This window comes from Oncorhynchus keta, chromosome 2 (assembly GCF_023373465.1).
Source record: "Oncorhynchus keta strain PuntledgeMale-10-30-2019 chromosome 2, Oket_V2, whole genome shotgun sequence".
NCBI classification, from domain to species: domain Eukaryota; kingdom Metazoa; phylum Chordata; class Actinopteri; order Salmoniformes; family Salmonidae; genus Oncorhynchus; species Oncorhynchus keta.
The window spans coordinates 11,556,816-11,580,878 of NC_068422.1; the positions used below are offsets into that span (position 1 = coordinate 11,556,816).

The 24,063-nt window shown below is 43.5% G+C and overlaps 1 protein-coding gene across 3 annotated transcripts in view; it reads right to left on the minus strand.

The window, feature by feature from the left end:
- Positions 1-10,139, minus strand: part of LOC118370999 (putative sodium-coupled neutral amino acid transporter 10) — a 79,554-nt gene extending 69,415 nt beyond the window's left edge. For all 3 annotated transcript variants that reach the window (XM_052471668.1, XM_052471670.1, XM_052471667.1), the window contains exons 1-4: positions 9,991-10,139; positions 9,389-9,685; positions 8,896-9,059; positions 256-349 (exon numbers count right to left, since the gene is read on the minus strand). In XM_052471668.1, coding sequence (XP_052327628.1) covers positions 256-349; positions 8,896-9,059; positions 9,389-9,484 — 354 coding nt within the window. In that variant the 5' untranslated portion in view covers positions 9,485-9,685; positions 9,991-10,139. The remainder of the gene's footprint in view (positions 1-255; positions 350-8,895; positions 9,060-9,388; positions 9,686-9,990) is intronic.
- Positions 10,140-24,063: the final 13,924 nt, after the last annotated feature.

The following is a 24,063-nucleotide window of genomic DNA, read 5'->3' on the forward strand; positions in this document are numbered from 1 at the left end:
CATTTGTTGGTGCTGAACGCAGCCCTGGGGAGGGTGGGACAGGATACTAATCAGACCAATCATATCACACGGTCAGTTCTGAGAGTGTACATCCAATCAGAGCATTTATGAATGTTTATGTATTGTTTATGATGACATTCTAATTTGTCTATAAGCAGGTGATTTATGATGTGCTGTTCATATGTAAACTAGGTTACGGAAAAAGGGATTGTATTCTCTGATTGTATTCTGTAACAAAAAACTCATGACTCCTACCGGTAGGCCCAACAACTGGGCAAAGAAATTAGAGCCCAGGTCAGCGATGACGACATAGAAGGCAATACAGGTCCCCAACATCAGACCTATCATACTGTAGAGAGAAGGAGACAGAAAGAGTGACCACGAGAGAGAGAGGGGACAAGTGAGAGAGACATTCAGACAATAGCGAGGCTCTAAAGACAAGATATACAGTGCATTCAGGAAGTATTTAGACCCCTCAATGTTTTCCACCGTTTGTTACGTTACAGCCTTATTCTAAAATTGATGAGGGGGAAGGAAAAAAAATGTAATCAATCTACACACAATACCCCACAATGACAGGTTTTTATACATTTTTGCAAATTTATATATAAAAAATGACATTTTTTATTTTCTTTTTACACAACCCCCCCCCAATTTCACGGTATCCAATTGGTAGTTACAGTCCTGCCTCATCGCTGCAACTCCCGTATGGATTCAGGAGAGGCGAAAGTCAAGAACCGTGTCCTCCGAAACACAACCCAGCCGAGCCGCACTTCTTCTTGACACAACGCTCGCTTAACCCGGAAGCTAGCTGCACCAATGTGTCAGAGGAAACAACGTAAACCCTGCGACCATGTCAGCGTGCATTGCGCCCGACCCGCCACAGTAGTCGCTAGTGTGCGATGACACAGGAACATCCCTGCAGGCCAAACCCTCCCCTAACCGGACGACGCTTGGCCAATTGGGCGCCACCCCAATGGGTTCCCAGTCGCTGCCGGCTGTGACAGAGCCTGCATTCGAACAAGGATCTCTAGTGGCACAACTAGCACTGTGATGCAGTGTCTTAGACCACTGCATCACTTGGGAGGCCCTGAAATATCACATTTACATGAGTATTCAGACCCTTTACTCAGTACTTTGTTGAAGCGATTACAGCCTTGAGTCTTCTTGGGTATGACGCCACAAGCTTGGCACACCTGTATTTGGGAGTTTCTCCCATTATTCTCTGCAGATCCTCTCAATCTCTGTCAGATTGGATTGGGAGCGTTGCTGCACAGATATTTTCAGGTATCTCCAGAGATGTTCGATCGGGTTCAAGTCCGGGTTCTGGCTGGGCCATTCAAGGATGTTCAGAGACTTGTCCCGAAGCCACTCCTGCGTTGTCTTGGCTGTGTGCTTAGGGTCGTTGTCCTGTTGGAAGGTGAACCTTTGCCCCAGTCTGAGGTCCTGAGCACTCTGGAGCAGGTTTTTCTCAAGGATCCCTCTGTACTTTGCACCGTTCATCTTTCCCTCAACCCTGACTAGTCTCCCAGTCCCTGCCACTGAAAACCATCCCCACAACACGATGCTGCCACCACCATGCTTCACCATAGGGATGGTGCCAGGTTTTCTCCAGGCGTTACAATTGCAATTCAGGCCAAAGTGTTCAATCTTGGTTTCATAAGACCAGAGAATCTTGTTTCTCATTGTCTGAGATTCCTTTAGGTGCCTTCTGGCAAACTCCAAGCAGGCTATCATGTGCCTTTTACTGAGGAGTGGCTTCCGTCTGGCCACTACCATAAAGACCTGATTGGTGGCATGCTTTATAGAGATGGTTGTCCTTCTGAAAAGATCTCCCATCTTCACAGAGGAACTCTGGAGCTCTGTCAGCGTGACCATTGGGTTCTCCCCCGATTGCTCAGTTTGGCCGGGCGGCCAGCTCTAGCAAGAGTCTCTAGGAAGGTTCCAAACTTCTTCGATTTAACTTAGGGATAGGCGTCCCATCAACGGGACAGTTGTAAGTCATGCTGCGCCTTGTGTCATGATCGCAGATTTTAGAGAAACAACAAATGTTGGTACCTATAAGTGTCTTATTTCGGCTAAAAGCTTAAATTCTTGTTAATATAACTGCACTGTCAAACTTACAGTAGCTATTACTGCGAAATGCTATGCTAATGCTAATAGCCAAGCTATTGTTTGAGGAGAGCCCCTAACAAAACACTTTTTTCACAACAATAAGTTTGATAAATTCACCTCTGAAGGTGAAATGTGTACTTCCATTCTAAAATCTTGCTCTGATTTATCATCCAAAAGGGTTCCAGGGATAAAAAGAAGTGTCGTTTTGTTCTTTGTTTTCCTTTTTCATATCCTAAAAAGGTCCATAGAAAATCGATTGCGCATGTTACATGTCCACTCATTCAATTTGCAAAGAAAGGAATCTGTGAAAATCTAACCCTAAACGTTGCTTCAACCCGCCAAATCATGTTAGTATGTATTCCTCAGAGATCCTAGAACGTAACCAGACTTCCCTATATCGTTAGGGGTGTAGTATATCCTATAGGACACCATATTTGGTCAGAGAGCGACACCTTCATGGCCGATGATGCGGGCGGTCTTCACTTGAACGACTCTAACTTTGTCAAATAAGCACCAATCGGGGTCAAACAAAGCTAGCTAGATACTCCCGTAAAGCCCAGCTCATTGGCTATCTGGAAACCCTGTATATGTTGTAAAATGTATATGTTGTACTAACCTTGTACGACAGCATGCCTTTTCCTTTCGGACAAATATTGCAAGAATATTCAGAGTTATGAAGTTATGAAAACTGGTTGTTTTGCAAATGTTGAACTTATAATGACTACTAATACTGGAAAAGCTAAATCAAAGGCCAAGTATACAGATTTGACGATATTCTTGCAGAAAAATGTAATATGAATGCAAATGTCTCCCTGACGTTCTGCCCAAATGTACCTGGGTGACACTAAATGTCACGTAGCTTATACTTCAAGTTATCCATCTGAAACTTCGCACATACACTGCTGCCATCTTGTGGACACCATCAGAATTACAACCAGAGTGATGACTGGAACGGGGACCTCTCTCTTGCATTTCAAAGATGGTGGTAGGAAAAAAACGTGTTTTCTATTTTTATTTTCTTCTATCAGATCTATAATCTCCTACATTCAATTCACATTTCCACAACCTTCAAAGTGTTTTCTTTCAAATGGTACCAAGAATATGAATATCCTTGCTTCAGGACCTGAGCTACAGGCAGTTAGATTTGGGTATGTCATTTAGGCAAAATTGAAAAAAAGGGGTCTATCCCAAAGAACTGTGTTCTTGGGGACCTTCAATGCTGCAGAAATATTTTAGTACCCTACCCTAGTTCTGTGCCTCAACATAATCCTGTCTCAGAGCTCTACGAACAATTCCTAGCTTGGTTAGGAATTGGTTATAGCTTGGTTTTTCTCTGACATGCACTGTCAACTGTGGGACCTTACATAGACAGGTGTGTGCCTTTCCAAATAATGTCCAATCAATTGAATTTACTACAGGTGGACTCCAATCAAGTTGTAGATTCATCTCAAGGATGACTAATGGAAACAGGATGCACCTGAGCTCAATTTCAAGTCTCATAGCAAAGGGTCTGAACACTAAATGTTTAATTTTTTATACATTTGCAAAAATGTATAAAAACATGTTTTTGCTTTTTCATTGTATGGTATTGTGTGAAAAATGAAGAAAAAAAGCATTTAATCAATTTTAGAATAAGGCTGTAACAAAATGTGGGAAAAGGGATGCACTGTACATCGCAACTAGTGCTGACCCCATTTAGTTGACTGGTCGATTGTTTGGTCAATAGGCTGTTGGTCGACCAAGATTAGATTCATTTTGTCGAGCAGTAGCAATACATATAAATATAGAAATATAATATATATTACACACACACACACACACAACTGTTCAAAAGATTGGGGTCACTTAGAAATTGACATACAGGCGTACAGAAGCCCATTATCAGCAACCATCTCTCCTGTGTTCCAATGGAACGTTGTGTTAGCTAATCCAAGTTTATAATTTTAAAAGGCTAATTGATTTTTAGAAAACGCTTTTGCAATTATGTTAGCACAGCTGAGTAAAGAAGCAATAAAACTGGCCTTCTTTTGACTAGATATAAATGCTGATATCTGGCGCATCAGCATTTTTGGGTTTGATTATTGGCTCAAAATGGCCAGAAACAAAGACCTTTCTTCTGAAACTCGTCTGTCTATTCCTGTTCTGAGAAATGAAGGCTATTCCATGCGAGAAATTGCCAACTAACTGAAGATCTCTTACAACGCTGTGTAATACTCCCTTCACAGAACAACACAAACTGGCTCTAACCAGAATAGAAAGAGTGGGAGGCCCCGATGCACAACTGAGCAAGAGGACAAGAACATTAGAGTGTCTGTTGATGTTATGTGGTGGTCGCTGCAGCAGAGAGACAACACTATAAACACTGTTGATGTTATGTGGTGGTCGCTGCAGCAGGGAGGAGAGAGACAACACTATAAACACTGTTGATGTTATGTGGTGGTCGCTGCAGCAGAGAGGAGAGAGACAACACTATAAACACTGTTGATGTTATGTGGTGGTCGCTGCAGCAGAGAGGAGAGAGACAACACTATAAACACTGTTGATGTTATGTGGTGGTCGCTGCAGCAGGGAGGAGAGACAACACTATAAACACTGTTGATGTTATGTGGTGGTCGCTGCAGCAGGGAGGAGAGAGAACACTAAACACTGTTGATGTTATGTGGTGGTCGCTGCAGCAGGGAGGAGAGAGACAACACTATAAACACTGTTGATGTTATGTGGTGGTCGCTGCAGCAGGGAGGAGAGAGACAACACTATAAACACTGTTGATGTTATGTGGTGGTCGCTGCAGCAGGGAGGAGAGAGACAACACTATAAACACTGTTGATGTTATGTGGTGGTCGCTGCAGCAGAGAGGAGAGAGACAACACTATAAACACTGTTGATGTTATGTGGTGGTCGCTGCAGCAGAGAGGAGAGAGACAACACTATAAACACTGTTGATGTTATGTGGTGGTCGCTGCAGCAGAGAGGAGAGAGACAACACTATAAACACTGTTGATGTTATGTGGTGGTCGCTGCAGCAGAGAGGAGAGAGACAACACTATAAACACTGTTGATGTTATGTGGTGGTCGCTGCAGCAGCTGTTGATGTTATGTGGAGAGGAGAGAGAGACAACACTATAAACACTGTTGATGTTATGTGGTGGTCGCTGCAGCAGGGAGGAGAGAGACAACACTATAAACACTGTTGATGTTATGTGGTGGTCGCTGCAGCAGGGAGGAGAGAGACAACACTATAAACACTGTTGATGTTATGTGGTGGTCGCTGCAGCAGGGAGGAGAGAGACAACACTATAAACACTGTTGATGTTATGTGGTGGTCGCTGCAGCAGGGAGGAGAGAGACAACACTATAAACACTGTTGATGTTATGTGGTGGTCGCTGCAGCAGAGAGGAGAGAGACAACACTATAAACACTGTTGATGTTATGTGGTGGTCGCTGCAGCAGAGAGGAGAGAGACAACACTATAAACACTGTTGATGTTATGTGGTGGTCGCTGCAGCAGGGAGGAGAGAGACAACACTATAAACACTGTTGATGTTATGTGGTGGTCGCTGCAGCAGGGAGGAGAGAGACAACACTATAAACACTGTTGATGTTATGTGGTGGTCGCTGCAGCAGGAGGAGAGAGACAACACTATAAACACTGTTGATGTTATGTGGTGGTCGCTGCAGCAGGGAGGAGAGAGACAACACTATAAACACTGTTGATGTTATGTGGTGGTCGCTGCAGCAGGGAGGAGAGAGAACACTAAACACTGTTGATGTTATGTGGTGGTCGCTGCAGCAGGGAGGAGAGAGACAACATAAACACTGTTGATGTTATGTGGTGGTCGCTGCAGCAGGGAGGAGAGAGACAACACTATAAACACTGTTGATGTTATGTGGTGGTCGCTGCAGCAGGGAGGAGAGAGACAACACTATAAACACTGTTGATGTTATGTGGTGGTCGCTGCAGCAGTTATGTGGTGGTCGGAGGAGAGAGACAACACTATAAACACTGTTGATGTTATGTGGTGGTCGCTGCAGCAGAGAGGAGAGAGACAACACTATAAACACTGTTGATGTTATGTGGTGGTCGCTGCAGCAGAGGAGAGAGACAACACTATAAACACTGTTGATGTTATGTGGTGGTCGCTGCAGCAGAGAGGAGAGAGACAACACTATAAACACTGTTGATGTTATGTGGTGGTCGCTGCAGCAGAGAGGAGAGAGACAACACTATAAACACTGTTGATGTTATGTGGTGGTCACTGCAGCAGGAGGAGAGACAACACTATAAACACTGTTGATGTTATGTGGTGGTCGCTGCAGCAGCAGAGAGGAGAGAGACAACACTATAAACACTGTTGATGTTATGTGGTGGTCGCTGCAGCAGAGAGGAGAGAGACAACACTATAAACACTGTTGATGTTATGTGGTGGTCGCTGCAGCAGGGAGGAGAGAGACAACACTATAAACACTGTTGATGTTATGTGGTGGTCGCTGCAGCAGGGAGGAGAGAGACAACACTATAAACACTGTTGATGTTATGTGGTGGTCGCTGCAGCAGAGGACAACACTATAAACACTGTTGATGTTATGTGGTGGTCGCTGCAGAGACAACACTATAAACACTGTTGATGTTATGTGGTGGTCGCTGCAGCAGGGAGGAGAGAGACAACACTATAAACACTGTTGATGTTATGTGGTGGTCGCTGCAGCAGGGAGGAGAGACAACACTATAAACACTGTTGATGTTATGTGGTGGTCGCTGCAGCAGGGAGGAGAGAGACAACACTATAAACACTGTTGATGTTATGTGGTGGTCGCTGCAGCAGGGAGGAGAGAGACAACACTATAAACACTGTTGATGTTATGTGGTGGTCGCTGCAGCAGGGAGGAGAGAGACAACACTATAAACACTGTTGATGTTATGTGGTGGTCGCTGCAGCAGGGAGGAGAGACAACACTATAAACACTGTTGATGTTATGTGGTGGTCGCTGCAGCAGGGAGGAGAGAGACAACACTATAAACACTGTTGATGTTATGTGGTGGTCGCTGCAGCAGGGAGGAGAGAGACAACACTATAAACACTGTTGATGTTATGTGGTGGTCGCTGCAGCAGGGAGGAGAGAGACAACACTATAAACACTGTTGATGTTATGTGGTGGTCGCTGCAGCAGGGAGGAGAGAGACAACACTATAAACACTGTTGATGTTATGTGGTGGTCGCTGCAGCAGGAGGAGAGAGACAACACTATAAACACTGTTGATGTTATGTGGTGGTCGCTGCAGCAGGGAGAGAGACAACACTATAAACACTGTTGATGTTATGTGGTGGTCGCTGCAGCAGAGAGGAGAGACAACACTATAAACACTGTTGATGTTATGTGGTGGTCGCTGCAGCAGAGAGGAGAGAGACAACACTATAAACACTGTTGATGTTATGTGGTGGTCGCTGCAGCAGGGAGGAGAGAGACAACACTATAAACACTGTTGATGTTATGTGGTGTCGTGCAGCGCTGCAGCAGGGAGGAGAGAGACAACACTATAAACACTGTTGATGTTATGTGGTGGTGCTGCAGCAGAGAGGAGAGAGACAACACTATAAACACTGTTGATGTTATGTGGTGGAAGCTGCAGCAGGAGAGAACACTATAAACACTGTTGATGTTATGTGGTGGTCGCTGCAGCAGGGAGGAGAGAGACAACACTATAAACACTGTTGATGTTATGTGGTGGTCGCTGCAGCAGGAGGAGAGAGACAACACTATAAACACTGTTGATGTTATGTGGTGGTCGCTGCAGCAGGGAGGAGAGAGACAACACTATAAACACTGTTGATGTTATGTGGTGGTCGCTGCAGCAGGGAGAGAGACAACACTATAAACACTGTTGATGTTATGTGGTGGTCGCTGCAGCAGGAGGAGAGAGACAACACTATAAACACTGTTGATGTTATGTGGTGGTCGCTGCAGCAGGGAGGAGAGAGACAACACTATAAACACTGTTGATGTTATGTGGTGGTCGCTGCAGCAGGGAGGAGAGAGACAACACTATAAACACTGTTGATGTTATGTGGTGGTCGCTGCAGCAGGGAGGAGAGAGACAACACTATAAACACTGTTGATGTTATGTGGTGGTCGCTGCAGCAGAGGAGAGAGACAACACTATAAACACTGTTGATGTTATGTGGTGGTCGCTGCAGCAGGGAGGAGAGAGACAACACTATAAACACTGTTGATGTTATGTGGTGGTCGCTGCAGCAGAGAGGAGAGAGACAACACTATAAACACTGTTGATGTTATGTGGTGGTCGCTGCAGCAGAGAGGAGAGAGACAACACTATAAACACTGTTGATGTTATGTGGTGGTCGCTGCAGCAGGGAGGAGAGAGACAACACTATAAACACTGTTGATGTTATGTGGTGGTCGCTGCAGCAGGGAGGAGAGAGACAACGGGTGCTAGTCAGTCACTCGCTGTCTTTAAAAAAAATAATACACAGCACAGCAAGTCTGAGCCCGGTCCGGCACAATCAAATCATTTGCTGGTCGGACTCCCTCTAGTCATTTGTCTTAATGATTTAATCAAACCAGGTGCTTAATACATCAGACAAGCTCAGTGAATATAGATCGAATTGATTTTGATTTGATTAAAACACATTGGATGTGTCAATATATGGAAAATACACATTTAAAAATGTCAAAAGAACAGACAACTCTTGGCTGTCTGTTTTTATTCAGGGACAGCCCTAATTGCAAAATAATTGGCTCTCAAAGGAAAGGACTCATACCTAGTCTCCACCAGTGTTTTGCCTGGTTTGCCGTAGGCATGGAACGCTAGGCCAGCATAGGTCCTGCGTTTGGTGCTGCTGGCCGTGTAGACCAAAAACATACATGACTTGTGGGTCATCCACGAACAGAAGAACAGCAACAGAGTCCCCAGCACTATCCCACACTAGAGAGAAGCAGAGAGAGGGAGATGTCAAAACTCTCAGCAAATAAGGCAATCTGTCATACACATTTCATATTGACAGGTGCATGACCAGGGACTAAAGGGGCAATTCAATACAAAGGTGTTAACATAAGAAAAAAAACGGATCCACAGCCTGTATATTACACCTGTTAGGACGCGTGGAAAGATAAACACAGAACATATGGTGCCTTATTCACTGTCATATGTCACACCAGTAGGTTATCGTGAGTTCACCAATAAGTTATACACACTGTATAAAAAACTAGATCTGCTATTGGAATACTCGTTTGGCCGGTGTGAGATAGCGGTACCTGTTTGAAACAGAAAGGCATGGTCAGCACGCTCACTCCAACGATGCTGTTGACCACGTTCGTGATCAAACCCCAGTTTGAATCCGCGACCGTCATTTTGCACGGTTCGATGTTTTTCACCACCCAAAACCGTTCACCGAACTAGCTAGCTACGTTGAGAACAGGAAATCGCTAGCAGTGGCGGTCGTTATCTGGTCCAAGTTGCGATGATGACAGTAGTTGAATCCGGTGACTGGTTTGCTTTTTCCAAAACGTATCCCTCAAGTGTTTGTGACGTGACGCTTGTAGGCTAGCGAACTTAGAGAAACAATAACAAAACATCACTGCATCTACCGATCAGATCAGGCAAACTAGATCATTCAGCTAAAATATGTATGAGACATTTCGATTAAATAAAGTACGTTCATCTGCATGGTGCATGTGCGTTTAAAATGACAGTTTAACAACTGAAAGGAAATCGAACTGTTGTTACAAAAACTGGTTAACCGTACGTAGCTATCGTATTAGCTATGTTATCATCGGTGATTATTCGACTTTGATCCACTGTGTTGGAAAATAGCGTTATAAATGTATATCCATCACATAACAGTGTATATATTTACCATGAAACAGACTACTACAAAAGCTTCGAAAATCACTTTTTCCTGAATGCTTGACCAGGACTTATGAATCTCGCTCGACAACTCCTGACAATACAACAATCAAAGTATAACAACTGTGTCTCGTGATGCATTTGGAAGGCTTAGGTCACCTCTAGCGGCCAGGCGTGTTACTGCATTTCAAAAGGGTGGTGTCCCAAGATGCAATAGATTACAGTAATTGCCTTTAAGCAGCCGTGACAACTTGAACAAAAAAACTCCAGGTTCATGTTACGAATGACTGGCATTTTTCAGTTAGTGTATAACATCTGAGAATTACAAATTTGTCACATGATCATGGTGTAGCCATTTTTCATAATTACTTTCTATTTACAAAGTGCAGGCAGAGATTGAATAGGCCTACAGTAGAGACTTTGTTATCATCACAAACACACAGCCACAACTCCTCCCAAATTAAGTGAAAGCGACAAACATACAGATGACATCCATGATGTTCTGTTTTTCTAAATCCCTTAGAGATTCCAGGAGGACGGGAAAACAGGAATGGTTGATGTGGGAGCTGGAATCAGAGCAATAGAATCCTGACTCTGAAAGAGATTTCTACTAGGTTCCCTAGACGCGGATTCGAGGTAAATTTTGTGTGTTTCTTCCTAATGTTACGGTTAGGATTGGGGGAGGGTAAACTGATCATGGGTCAGTTTGGTTAAGGTTAACATCCACCCTGAGCTTTAGCTCTGTTGAGGTGGTTATTTTGTTGTCTGGCTAAAATGGTGGGGGACCAGGGGAGGGGAATGACCTGACCACTTTACCCCAGCTTGGGCTCTGGTCTCTGGGGAAGGGGAAGGGGATTTGAGAGGCAGGGATCCGATGGAGCTTTGGGGGGTGGGAGAGAAGGGGGGAGAGAGAGCAAGTGTGAGTGAGTGAGTGAGTGAGTGAGTGAGTGAGTGAGTGAGTGAGTGAGTGAGTGTCTGTGAGAATGTGCGAGCATGTGTGTGTGTGTACGTCAGGGAGGTAGGGGAGGTTAAGACAGGAAAAGCCTGGACATTGTGCTCCAGTGACCCCTCAAAATCAATGTGACAGACTGGTTGATTGGCTGGAGGGTCCTGTCTGTCCACACCTAATCCCTCAAGGCAGGTCCATGACCTGGGTTGGGATAGGGCTGGTGTGTGTGTGTGTGTGTGTGTGTGTGTGTGTGTGTGTGTGTGTGTGTGTGTGTGTGTGTGTGTGTGTGTGTGTGTGTGTGTGTGTGTGTGTGTGTGTGTGTGTGTGCAATGAGGCTGGTAGGTGCGAGCAGATATCGAGGGTAGTTGCCTTGGCAAGACTGGCAGAAGCAGGACAAGGTACATGGGCAGCAGTTGTAGTTGGGGGAATTTTTCAGAGGGCACATTTCAGGGCAGGTTTGGGAGGATAACCCAGTCGGGTGAAATTAGACACAGGCATCTGGATTTGACCTCCTGACCTCTGGGGGTGACCACAGGTCGCAGTGGGGTCGCGGGGCACAAAGCAGAGCACTGACCCCCGAGAGGTCAAGCATGAGGGCGGCTGAATGGAGGTCTTTGTGGGGCCAGGCATGCACACAATATCCTATGAGCACCGGGGGTTTGAGTCTGCCCAGGAAACCAGTGTACAGAGAGGAGGAGAGGTGTGTGTGTGTGTGTGTGTGTGTGTGTGTGTGTGTGTGTGTGTGTGTGTGTGTGTGTGTGTGTGTGTGTGTGTGTGTGTGTGTGTGTGTGTGTGTGTGTGTGTGTGTGTGAAAGAGAGAAATAAAGCAAGAGATACAGTACCAGTCAAAAGTTTGGACACACCTTCTCATTCAAGGGTTTTTCTTAATTTTTACTATTTTCTATATTGTAGAATATTAGTGAACATATAAAACTATGAAATAATCATCTAGTAACCAAAGAAGTGTTAAACAAATACAAAAATATTTGATATGATAGATTCTTCAATATTTTGCAGATCATCTGGAATTTTCATTACAGCAACACTTCTCATAAAAACTAGTAGAGAAGCAGTTGATCTCTCGTCAACCCTCAACCAGGAAAGACAAACAGATCCTAAAGGTAGATGGATGATTTTAAATATGTTACTGGACCATAAACAGTTATGGCTTTATTAACCTATACGTTCCAAATAATTATTGATCCATGCTTCTTTGAAAATATCTATAATAATTGATCAAACCTACAAGCAATGCAAGACTCTATTATTATGGTAGGAGATTATAAAAAGGTTTAAATACCTCAATGGACCACAAAGGAAATCATACTACAATCTATCACTCTCATGCTCTTAAAGAAATCATGAATGTTATGGATATACTGGAACTAGTGGATATATGGAGGCTTAAATAGTGAGATATACATGGCAGAGGGTCAGTCAAGATAGTTGACTTGACTACTTTCTTATGTCATTCTCGTCAAAAGTTTAACAAAAGTGTTCATAGGGGACAGAATGTGGCGAACCATCACATAATTGGTATATACATTACTCTTACAGAATTTCCACGTGGGCGAGGATATTGGAAATCTAATCTAGCCTATTTGAGGATAACTTGCTTTAAATTAGGACAGAATAATTTATAACATACTTTTCCCGACATAACATAGGTACAGCAGATCCCCTTATTGTATGGGACATTTTTAAATGTTGAAACGTTCTGGGTGGAGTGGGTGAGAAGTCAGGTGCAGGAAGCAGAGAGTTCAGGGTAGTGCTAATTTAATGCACAAAACGGCGAACATAAACCAACCCCACGAAAACACAGGGCGTATAACAAAACAAACGCCCCAAACACGGGGACTTAAACTGTCTAGCAAAATCCACGAAATGGGAAACACGTAACCCACAGCCGTGCACACAAGTTACACAAATCAATCTCGCACAAAGAACAGGCGGGCCGGCTGGCTAATAGAGCCCAACTAATCAGCAAATACACAACAGGTGGAACCAATAAACAGACAAGGAGGGGGAGGAAAGAATCAGTGGCAGCTAGTAGGCCGGTGACGACGACCGCCGAGCGCCACCCGAACGGGAAGGGGAGCCACCTTCGGTAGGAGTCGTGGAAAATGTACCTTTAGAGGCCATGCAATTCAGTACTCATCTCTAAAACAAAAGCAATTTAGGGCAAAAGAGTCCATATTAACAAAGGAAATGGAAGGACTAACAGAGCAGATAACAGAGCAGATATATAGCAATAACAACTGTACCATAGACGCTCAGAATAAGTTATTGAGGAACTTATTCAATAAAGATCAAGTGTAAAATATGATAAAAAATAAAGCTAACTGGATGGAATATGAGAGAAAAAAGCCAAATTATTTTTTTAAATCTCCAACATAGAAATGCTACCAAAAAGATTTTACTGAAACTTGTTACAAATTACTGAGTCACCCATGATTCACCAAACAATATTATGAAAGAGGAAGCAAAGTACTTTAAGCATATGTTTCAGTTTCAGTCTCCTGCACCTCCCCTAACCGAAGCTAATTGTGTGGATTTTTTTTCTATTAATTATGTGAAATGAACAGCTGTACAGAAAGACCCATGTTAAGGCCAAATTAGAGAGGAGGAACTTATTGATGCAATTAAAGCCTTTAAGTACTGGAAAACTCCAGGGTTGGATGGTATACCAGTTGAGGTATACCACCCAAAAAATAGATATTCTCAGAGAACCGTTATTAGCATGTTTTAACTCCTATAAATTGTAGAATTTCACACTCAACAAGATGTTCTTATTTCATTATTACTGAAACAGGATCCTAGTGGTAAATATAAAGATCCAGTCCATTTTTTTTCAAGTATAGCAAAATGCATAGTGCATAGAATTAAAAAGGTATTGTCGTACATTATTCATTCTATTCAGACAGGTTTTTTACATGGACGATACATTGGAGATGATATAAGGCAAGTGCTGGAAACAATAGAACACCATGACAAATCTGGGAAACCAGGGTTACTATTCATAGCTGACTTTGAAAAGGCTTTTGATGAAGTACAACTGGAGTTTATATATAAATGCCTGGAATTTTTCAATTTCAGATTATCTCTTATAAAATGGGTTAAAGTTATGTATAGCAACACTAGGTATAAAATAGTAAATAATGGATACTTCTCAGAAAGTTTTAAACTGTCAAGAGGTGTAAGACAAGGTTGTCAACAATCGACATATCTATTTATTATTACCATCAAAATGTTAACTATTAAACAATTGTTGAAAAAATGACTTGTGTCATGCACAAATTAGATGTCCTAACCGACTTGCCAAAACTATAGTTTGTAAACAATACATTTGTGGAGTGGTTGAAAAACAAGTTTTAATGACTCCAGCCTAAATGTATGTAAACTTCAGACTTCAAATGTATATAATGAATATGAGGGCAGCAATTATTAAATATTAAAGCATTAGACCTCTCACTAAAGCTGTCAGTCATACAAAAGTTATACTTAAATCTGAACTGGTTCTCTAGCAAATTAGTAAGAATGTCAATAATTCAATAATGGCATTTTTCCCTTTAATCAGATTACAACCTCTCACTTTTGGTTATTTGAAAATGAAATAATCTCCAAAATATCGCTTTTTAAAAAAGAATCCATAGAACGTTCATTGAAATTTCAGTTTAATCCACCAGAATAGAAATAACAAATAATACAGCAAATATTGTGGTTAAAGTCAAATATACTAATTGATTAAAAAATATTTTTCGATAAAATTGAGAAAAAAGGTATAATCTTGGTAAATGACATCATAAACAGGACTGGTGGAGTTATGTCACACATGTAGCTAACAAAAATATATGGAAATGTCTGCTCTACCCAATATTGTCAGTGTTCAGTGTTCTAATAAACTATTTGCAGTATTACCACAAAAAAGGAAGAGGCAAGTAGAAGTGGGAAAAGTAAGGAACTCATCTGTCAGCCCTGCATTATATACCAAAATTTGTTAAAGAAATGTGATAAATAAAATAATATGCCAGTTTCATTTAAGGACCAAAAAATTGACAGCCGTGCCATGTAGATTGCAAAATAGTTGTGAAGAGATTTTCGATGTACCGATTCCATGGCACATGGTTTATGAACTGATACGCAAAACAACACCGGATTCAAACCTTTTAATTTTTCAATTTAAATTATTATACAAAATTCTTGCACCCAATAGCATGTTAAATATATGGGGGATATAACCTTCCCAGTTCTGCAGATTTTGCTGCGAAGAGACAGAGTCATTAGATAATTTATTTTGGTAATGTCTATATGTAGCTTGTTTTTGGTCACCGGTCCAGGAATGGCTGAAGAATTGCAATATTTACATGGAGCTAACTCTGCAGACAGCACTACTGGGTGATCTGAAAAGTTATAGTCAGTCGATCAAAAATATAATAATACTATAACAAAAATGTTTAACTTTAATTTACAATCTGAAGAAACTACGAGAATAGAACATTTCCGAACTTTTGTGAAACATCACAGCACAGTTGAAAAATATATGGCAAATAGAAGTCCACTATAAATGGTGTTAAGAGATAGATGGGAGGGGTTGAATGGAGCTGAAATGTGGGACTGATAACAACACGATAAATAATGTCAAATATAGTGTCCGTAAAATGTAAACTCAGCAAAAAAAAGACACGTCCTATCCTATTTTCAGCAAACTTAACATGTGTAAATATTTGTATGAACATAACAAGATTCAACAACGAACACATACACTGAACAAGATCCACAGACATGTGACTAACAAAAATGTAATAATGTGTCCCTGAACAAAGGGGGGTTCAAAATCAAAAGTAACAGTCAGTATCTGGTGTGGCCACCAGCTGCATTAAGTACTGCAGTGCTTCTCCTTTTCATGGACTGCACCAGAATTCTTGCTGTGAGATGTTACCAGACTTTTCAACCAAGGCACCTGCAAGTTCCTAGACATTTCTGGGGGGAATGGCCCTAGCACTCACCCTCCGATCCAACAGGTCCCAGACGTGCTCAATGGGATTGAGATCCGGGCTCTTCGCTGGCCATGGCAGAACACTGACATTCCTGTCTTGCAGGAAATCACGCACAGAACGAGCAGTATGGCTGGTGGCATTGTCATGCTGGAGGGTCATTTCAGGATGAGCCTGCAGGAAGGGTACCACATGAGGAAGGAGGATGTCTTCCCTGTAACGCACAGTGTTGAGATTGCCTGCAATGATAACAAGCTCAGTCCGATGATGCTGTGACACACCGCCCCAGACCATGACGGACCCTCCACCTCCAAATCGATCACGATCCAGAGTACAGACCTCGGTGTAGCGCTCATTCTTTCGACAATAAATGCGAATCCGAACATCACCCCAGTTGAGACGATACTGTGACTTGTCAGTGAAGAGCACTTTTTGCCAGTCCTGTCTGGTCCAGCAACGGTGGGTTTGTGCCCATAGGCAACGTTGTTGCCGGTGATGTCTGGTGAGGAACTGCCTTATAACAGGCCTATAAGCCCTCAGTCCAGCCTCTCTCAGCCTATTGCGAACAGTCTGAGCACTGATGGAGGGATTGTGCGTTCTTGGTGTAACTCAGTTGTTGTTGCCATCCTGTACCTGTCCCGCAGGTGTGATGTTCGGATGTACCGATCCTGTGCAGGTGTTGTAACACGTGGTCTGCCACTGCTAGGACGTTCAGCTGGTGCGAAAAAGGTATTAGGTGAACAATAGGTAGGTAAAGAAATAAAACAACAGTAAAAATACAGGCTATATGGCCTGCCAAATGCAATGCTACCAAATACTAATTGAGTGTATGTACACTTCTGACCCACTGGGAATGTGATGAAATAAATAAAAACGGAAATAAATAATGCTCTCTACTATTATTCTGACATTTCAAATTCTTAAAATAAAGTGGTGATCCTAACTGATCTAAGAGAGTGGATTTTTACTAGGATTAAATGTCAGGAATTGTGAAAAACTGAGTTTAAATGTTTTTGGCTCAGGTGTATGTAAACTACCGACTTCAACTGTATATTCATATGGGCTATTCTTATCCCTTTTCTGGGTAGCTTATCAGAGAAAGACATATTTTAATATGTAAATAAATGAGTAAAATAAAACACTGTTTTAGAGAGAGAGAGAGAGAGAGAGAGAGAGAGAGAGAGAGAGAGAGAGAGAGAGAGAGAGAGAGAGAGAGAGAGAGAGAGAGAGAGAGAGAGAGAGAGAGAGAGAGACCCTCTGCTCCAGTAATCACAGTTAATTACAACATAGCATTAGGCCTGGCCTTGAATGGGGTTTTCAACCAGCCTCTTATACAGAGAGAGAGAGAGACTGCAAGGCTCTGTCTGTCTAACTGAACATTGCCTACCTTTGTCCCTCGCCCCTCTACATTCTATTAACCCCCTGTCATTTGACCATCAGTAATGCACTGGGGTCTTGAAACTAGGCCCTAACAACCACCCTGCTCATAGGCTACTAAGCTTCAGATAGAAGGAAGGAATGGACGAAATATGTCTTTTGGGCTGGATGGGTAGGTCTGGTGTTGTCGTGGTTAAATGGGGAGACCATGTAGAATCTGAATTAAGCTTTAAAATGCTTTTTTAAACTTGGAATTTCAGTGAGTTCTTGTTCATTCTGTCCTTGAAAAATGGAGGGTTATGTTCTAAGTATTTTGGTCATGAGAAATCTTGTTAATACTTTTAATAACGCCGGCAAGTCAATATTTTCTGATAAAGTTATAATGTCAAAGATGTACAGATAGTGTGTGGAGCGGGAGCTTGGGACAGTAAAAGTGTCAGTGTAACATTCTTGATAAGGAGAACAACCAATCCTCCCTCTCACTCTTCTCCTATACGAATGGTGCCTCTTTCTCAGCATCACCTCTTTTAGGCCTGAACACACACACACACACACACACACACACACACACACACACACACACACACACACACACACACACACACACACACACACACACACACACACACATGCAGATACACACTTTCAGGAACACGCATAGGGATACACAGTCACACACACATAGAGAGACATGGTATATTACCCTCTGGGGACAGTGTGCAGTGTGAATGGTGGAGACTGTTACCTGTGTGAGTGAATGGAACAGAGCGTCTGTGTGGATTCATGCTTGGTCTCCTCTGCTAAACCCACTAAAAGGCGCAGTGTGTCTGACATTCCTGCCCACCCCTGTGATCTGTGTGTGTGTGTGTGTGTGTGTTGATGAGCGTAGTTCAGTGCGAAAAGGGAAGACATTCCTTCACATTTAAAGTCTCTTTGGTGGGGTATGAGGGATCTAGGGATGATCATTTACACAGGCTTTTCACTTACTGACCTGTGCTGAATGACTATCGCCCCGTTGCCTTGACATCCTTAGTTAGGAAATGCCTTGAGAACCTTGTGAAAAGTCATATTCTCGAGAAGTTCTTCAATCCATTTCAGTTTGCCTATCAGCACAGCAGAGGATTTGATGATGCCATTCTTAGTCTCCTCAACATGGTCTACAGACATCTAGAGGGTGTAGTCTCCTCAACATGGTCTACAGACATCTAGAGGGTGTAGTCTCCTCAACATGGTCTACAGACATCTAGAGGGTGTAGTCTCCTCAACATGGTCTACAGACATCTAGAGGGTGTAGTCTCCTCAACATGGTCTACAGACATCTAGAGGGTGTAGTCTCCTCAACATGGTCTATAGACATCTAGAGGGTGTAGTCTCCTCAACATGGTCTACAGACATCTAGAGGGTGTAGTCTCCTCAACATGGTCTACAGACATCTAGAGGGTGTAGTCTCCTCAACATGGTCTACAGACATCTAGAGGGTGTAGTCTCCTCAACATGGTCTACAGACATCTAGAGGGTGTAGTCTCCTCAACATGGTCTACAGACATCTAGAGGGTTTAGTCTCCTCAACATGGTCTATAGACATCTAGAGGGTGTAGTCTCCTCAACATGGTCTACAGACATCTAGAGGGTTTAGTCTCCTCAACATGGTCTATAGACATCTAGAGGGTGTAGTCTCCTCAACATGGTCTACAAACATCTAGAGGGTGTAGTCTCCTTAACATGGTCTACAGACATCTAGAGGGTGTAGTCTCCTCAACATGGTCTACAGACATCTAGAGCGTGTAGTCTCCTCAACATGGTCTATAGACATCTAGAGGGTGTAGTCTCCTCAACATGGTCTATAGACATCTAGAGGGTGTAGTCTCCTTAACATGGTCTACAGACATCTAGAGGGTTTAGTCTCCTCAACATGGTCTATAGACATCTAGAGGGTGTAGTCTCCTCAACATGGTCTATAGACATCTAGAGGGTGTAGTCTCCTCAACATGGTCTATAGACATCTAGAGGGTGTAGTCTCCTCAACATGGTCTATAGACATCTAGAGGGGGTATTAACATGGTCTACAGACATCTAGAAGGTGTAGTCTCCTCAACATGGTCTATAGACATCTAGAGGGTGTAGTCTCCTCAACATGGTCTATAGACATCTAGAGGGTGTAGTCTCCTCAACATGGTCTATAGACATCTAGAGGGTGTAGTCTCCTCAACATGGTCTATAGACATCTAGAGGGGGTATTAACATGGTCTACAGACATCTAGAGGGGGTATTAACATGGTCTACAGACATCTAGAAGGTGTAGTCTCCTCAACATGGTCTATACATTTACATTTAAGTCATTTAGCAGACGCTCTTATCCAGAGCGACTTACAAATTAGACATCTAGAGGGGGTATTAACATGGTCTATAGACATCTAGAGGGTGTAGTCTCCTCAACATGGTCTATAGACATCTAGAGGGGGTATTAACATGGTCTACAGACATCTAGAAGGTGTAGTCTCCTCAACATGGTCTATAGACATCTAGAGGGTGTAGTCTCCTCAACATGGTCTATAGACATCTAGAGGGTGTAGTCTCCTCAACATGGTCTATAGACATCTAGAGGGTGTAGTCTCCTCAACATGGTCTATAGACATCTAGAGGGTGTAGTCTCCTCAACATGGTCTATAGACATCTAGAGGGGGTATTAACATGGTCTACAGACATCTAGAGGGGGTATTAACATGGTCTACAGACATCTAGAAGGTGTAGTCTCCTCAACATGGTCTACAGACATCTAGAGGGGGTATTAACATGGTCTATAGACATCTAGAGGGTGTAGTCTCCTCAACATGGTCTACAGACATCTAGAGGGGGTATTAACATGGTCTATAGACATCTAGAGGGTGTAGTCTCCTCAACATGGTCTACAGACATCTAGAGGGTGTAGTCTCCTCAACATGGTCTACAGACATCTAGAGCCAAATCTCATCTCAGACTTTTGTTTGTTGACTTTTCTTCTGCCTTCAACACAATCCAGCCTTACATTCTGGCACAGAGAATAATTCGGGACTTCTTCTTAGATGGGGGGCTGGTTTTGTGGTCACAGCGGGTCAAAATAGGTCCCCACGTGTTGGACATACACAACACCAACACTGGCTATCCTCAGGGATGTGTTTTGTCCCCACTCCTGTACATCTTGTTCACTAATAGTTGTACTAGTTCCCATCCTGACAGACACCTCGTTAAGTTTGTTGATGACACTCCCTTGATCAGCCTGTTACATGATGAAGAGGAACATCATGGCCCGGTCCTAGATGACTTTGTAGAGTGGTGTGAGGAACACCATGGCCCGGTCCTAGATGACTTTGTAGAGTGGTGTGAGGAACACCATGGCCCGGTCCTAGATGACTTTGTAGAGTGGTGTGAGGAACGTCATGGCCCGGTCCTAGATGACTTTGTAGAGTGGTGTGAGGAACATCATGGCCCGGTCCTAGATGACTTTGTAGAGTGGTGTGAGGAACATCATGGCCCGGTCCTAGATGACTTTGTAGAGTGGTGTGACGAATCACACTTGGTCCTCAATACCAACAAGACCAAAGAGATGTGCATAGACTTCAGGAAGCGTACAACACCTACCTCTGCAACATCTATCAGAGGCCAGATCATAGAGATTGTAGAGGAATAGAAATATCTGGGTGTCCTCTTGGACAATAAGCTTCAGTGGAGTAAATGTACAGTTCTGATCTACATAAGAGTCAACAGAGACTGTACTTTCTCAAAAAGCTGGGATCTTTTGATGTTAAGTGTACTGTACTGACTGTTTTACAAATCTTTCATTGAGAGTATTTTAACGTTTTCTATTGTTTGTTGGTTTGGCAATGCCACTGTCAGCCAGAGAAATATTCTGGGAAGGATTATCACCACAGCAAGCAAGGAACTTGGAGTCAAACAGACAGGCCTGGATGAGATCTTTAAGGTCAGGGCCTTCCGTAAGGCTCACAAAATCATTTTAGACCCAAGCCACCCCCTGTACCCAGACTTTATACCATTCCTCTCTGGGCACAGGTATAGGGCACCCCTCAGCAAGAAAAACAGAACTAGACAATAATTTGTACCAGGTGTGATATCCCTCCTAAATAGCTTGGGTTAATGAGGAGGGGATGAGCCATTGAAGTCGCTTGCATTTTTTACAATAATTTAGTGTGAAAGTATCTGGTTTTCTCCACTAGATGTCGCTGTTCCTGTTGCTGTTGCTGTTGCTGCCACTGTTATACATTTTGCTGTCTTGTGTTTATTAAATGGATCACAACATTTTCTTTGCGACTTTGGGTAAAAAAAATAAGTATAAGAAAATAAATGTATTCCCACTTTCACTGAGTTAGAATCATGATAAGCTGCAGACAATACTATTTACCAAGAGTTTTCATTTATATTTTTGATAGCTGTCTATTTACAACCACTGTCTATTTGCCCAGTGACACAAACCTACCAGATGAGCTAAATGCCTTCTATGTTCAGTTCAAGGCAAGCAACACTAAAGCAACACCATGCATGAGACCACCAGCTGTTCCGGAGGACTGTGTGATCTCGCTCTCCGTAGCCGGTTGACCTATAAACAGGTAACATGTTTCACCATAGTCCCTGTGCCTGTCCCTGTCCCTGTGCCAAAGAATGCCAAGGTAACCTGACTAAATGACTATCGACCAGTAGCACTCACATACACAACCGGTCAAACATTTTAGACAACTTACTCATTCAAGGGTTTTTCTTTATTTTCACTATTTTCTACACACACTGGACTCTACTCTACACACATACTGGACTCCACACACACACTGGACTCTACACACATACTGGACTCCACACACACACTGGACTCTACACACATACTGGACTCCACACACACACTGGACTCTACACACATACTGGACTCACACACACACACACTGGACTCTACACACATACTGGACTCCACACACACACTGGACTCTACACACATACTGGACTCCACACACACACTGGACTCTACACACATACTGGACTCCACACACACACTGGACTCTACACACATACTGGACTCCACACACACACTGGACTCTACACACATACTGGACTCCACACACACACTGGACTCTACTCTACACACATACTGGACTCCACACACACACTGGACTCCACACACACACTGGACTCTACACACATACTGGACTCCACACACACACTGGACTCTACACACATACTGGACTCCACACACACACTGGACTCTACACACACACTGGACTCTACACACACACTGGACTCTACACACACACTGGACTCTACACACACACTGGACTCTACACACACACTGGACTCTACACACACACTGGACTCTACACACACACTGGACTCTTCTCACACACTGGACTCTTCTCACACACTGGACTCTACACACACACTGGACTCTACACACACACTGGACTCTTCTCACACACTGGACTCTACACACACACTGGACTCTACACACACACTGGACTCTTCTCACACACTGGACTCTTCTCACACACTGGACTCTACACACACACTGGACTCTACACACACACTGGACTCTACACACACACTGGACTCTACACACACACTGGACTCTACACACACACTGGGCTCTACACACACACTGGACTCTACACACACACTGGACTCTACACACACACTGGACTCTTCTCACACACTGGACTCTTCTCACACACTGGACTCTACACACACACTGGACTCTTCTCACACACTGGACTCTTCTCACACACTGGACTCTACACACACACTGGACTCTACACACACACTGGACTCTACACACACACTGGACTCTTCTCACACACTGGACTCTTCTCACACACTGGACTCTACACACACACTGGACTCTACACACACACTGGACTCTACACACACACTGGACTCTTCTCACACACTGGACTCTTCTCACACACTGGACTCTTCTCACACTGGACTCTACACACACACTGGACTCTACACACACACTGGACTCTACACACAAACTGGACTCTTCTCACACACTGGACTCTACCCACACACTGGACTCTTCTCACACACTGGACTCTTCTCACACTGGACTCTACACACACACTGGACTCTACACACACACTGGACTCTACACACAAACTGGACTCTTCTCACACACTGGACTCTACCCACACACTGGACTCTTCTCACACACTGGACTCTACACACACACTGGACTCTTCTCACACACTGGACTCTTCTCACACACTGGACTCTACACACACACTGGACTCTTCTCACACACTGGACTCTTCTCACACACTGGACTCTTCTCACACACTGGACTCTACACACACACTGGACTCTACACACATACTGGACTCCACACACACACTGGACTCTTCTCACACACTGGACTCTACACACACACTGGACTCTTCTCACACACTGGACACTACACACACACTGCACTCTACACCCACACTGGACTCTACACACACACACTGGACTCTTCTCACACACTGGACTCTACACACACACTGGACTCTACACACACACTGGACTCTACACACACACTGGACTCTACACACACACTGGACTCTACACACACACTGGACTCTACACACACACTGGACTCTACACACACACTGGACTCTACACACACACTGGACTCTACACACACACTGGACTCTACACACACACTGGACTCTACACACACACTGGGCTCTACACACACACTGGACTCTACACACACACTGGACTCTTCTCACACACTGGACTCTTCTCA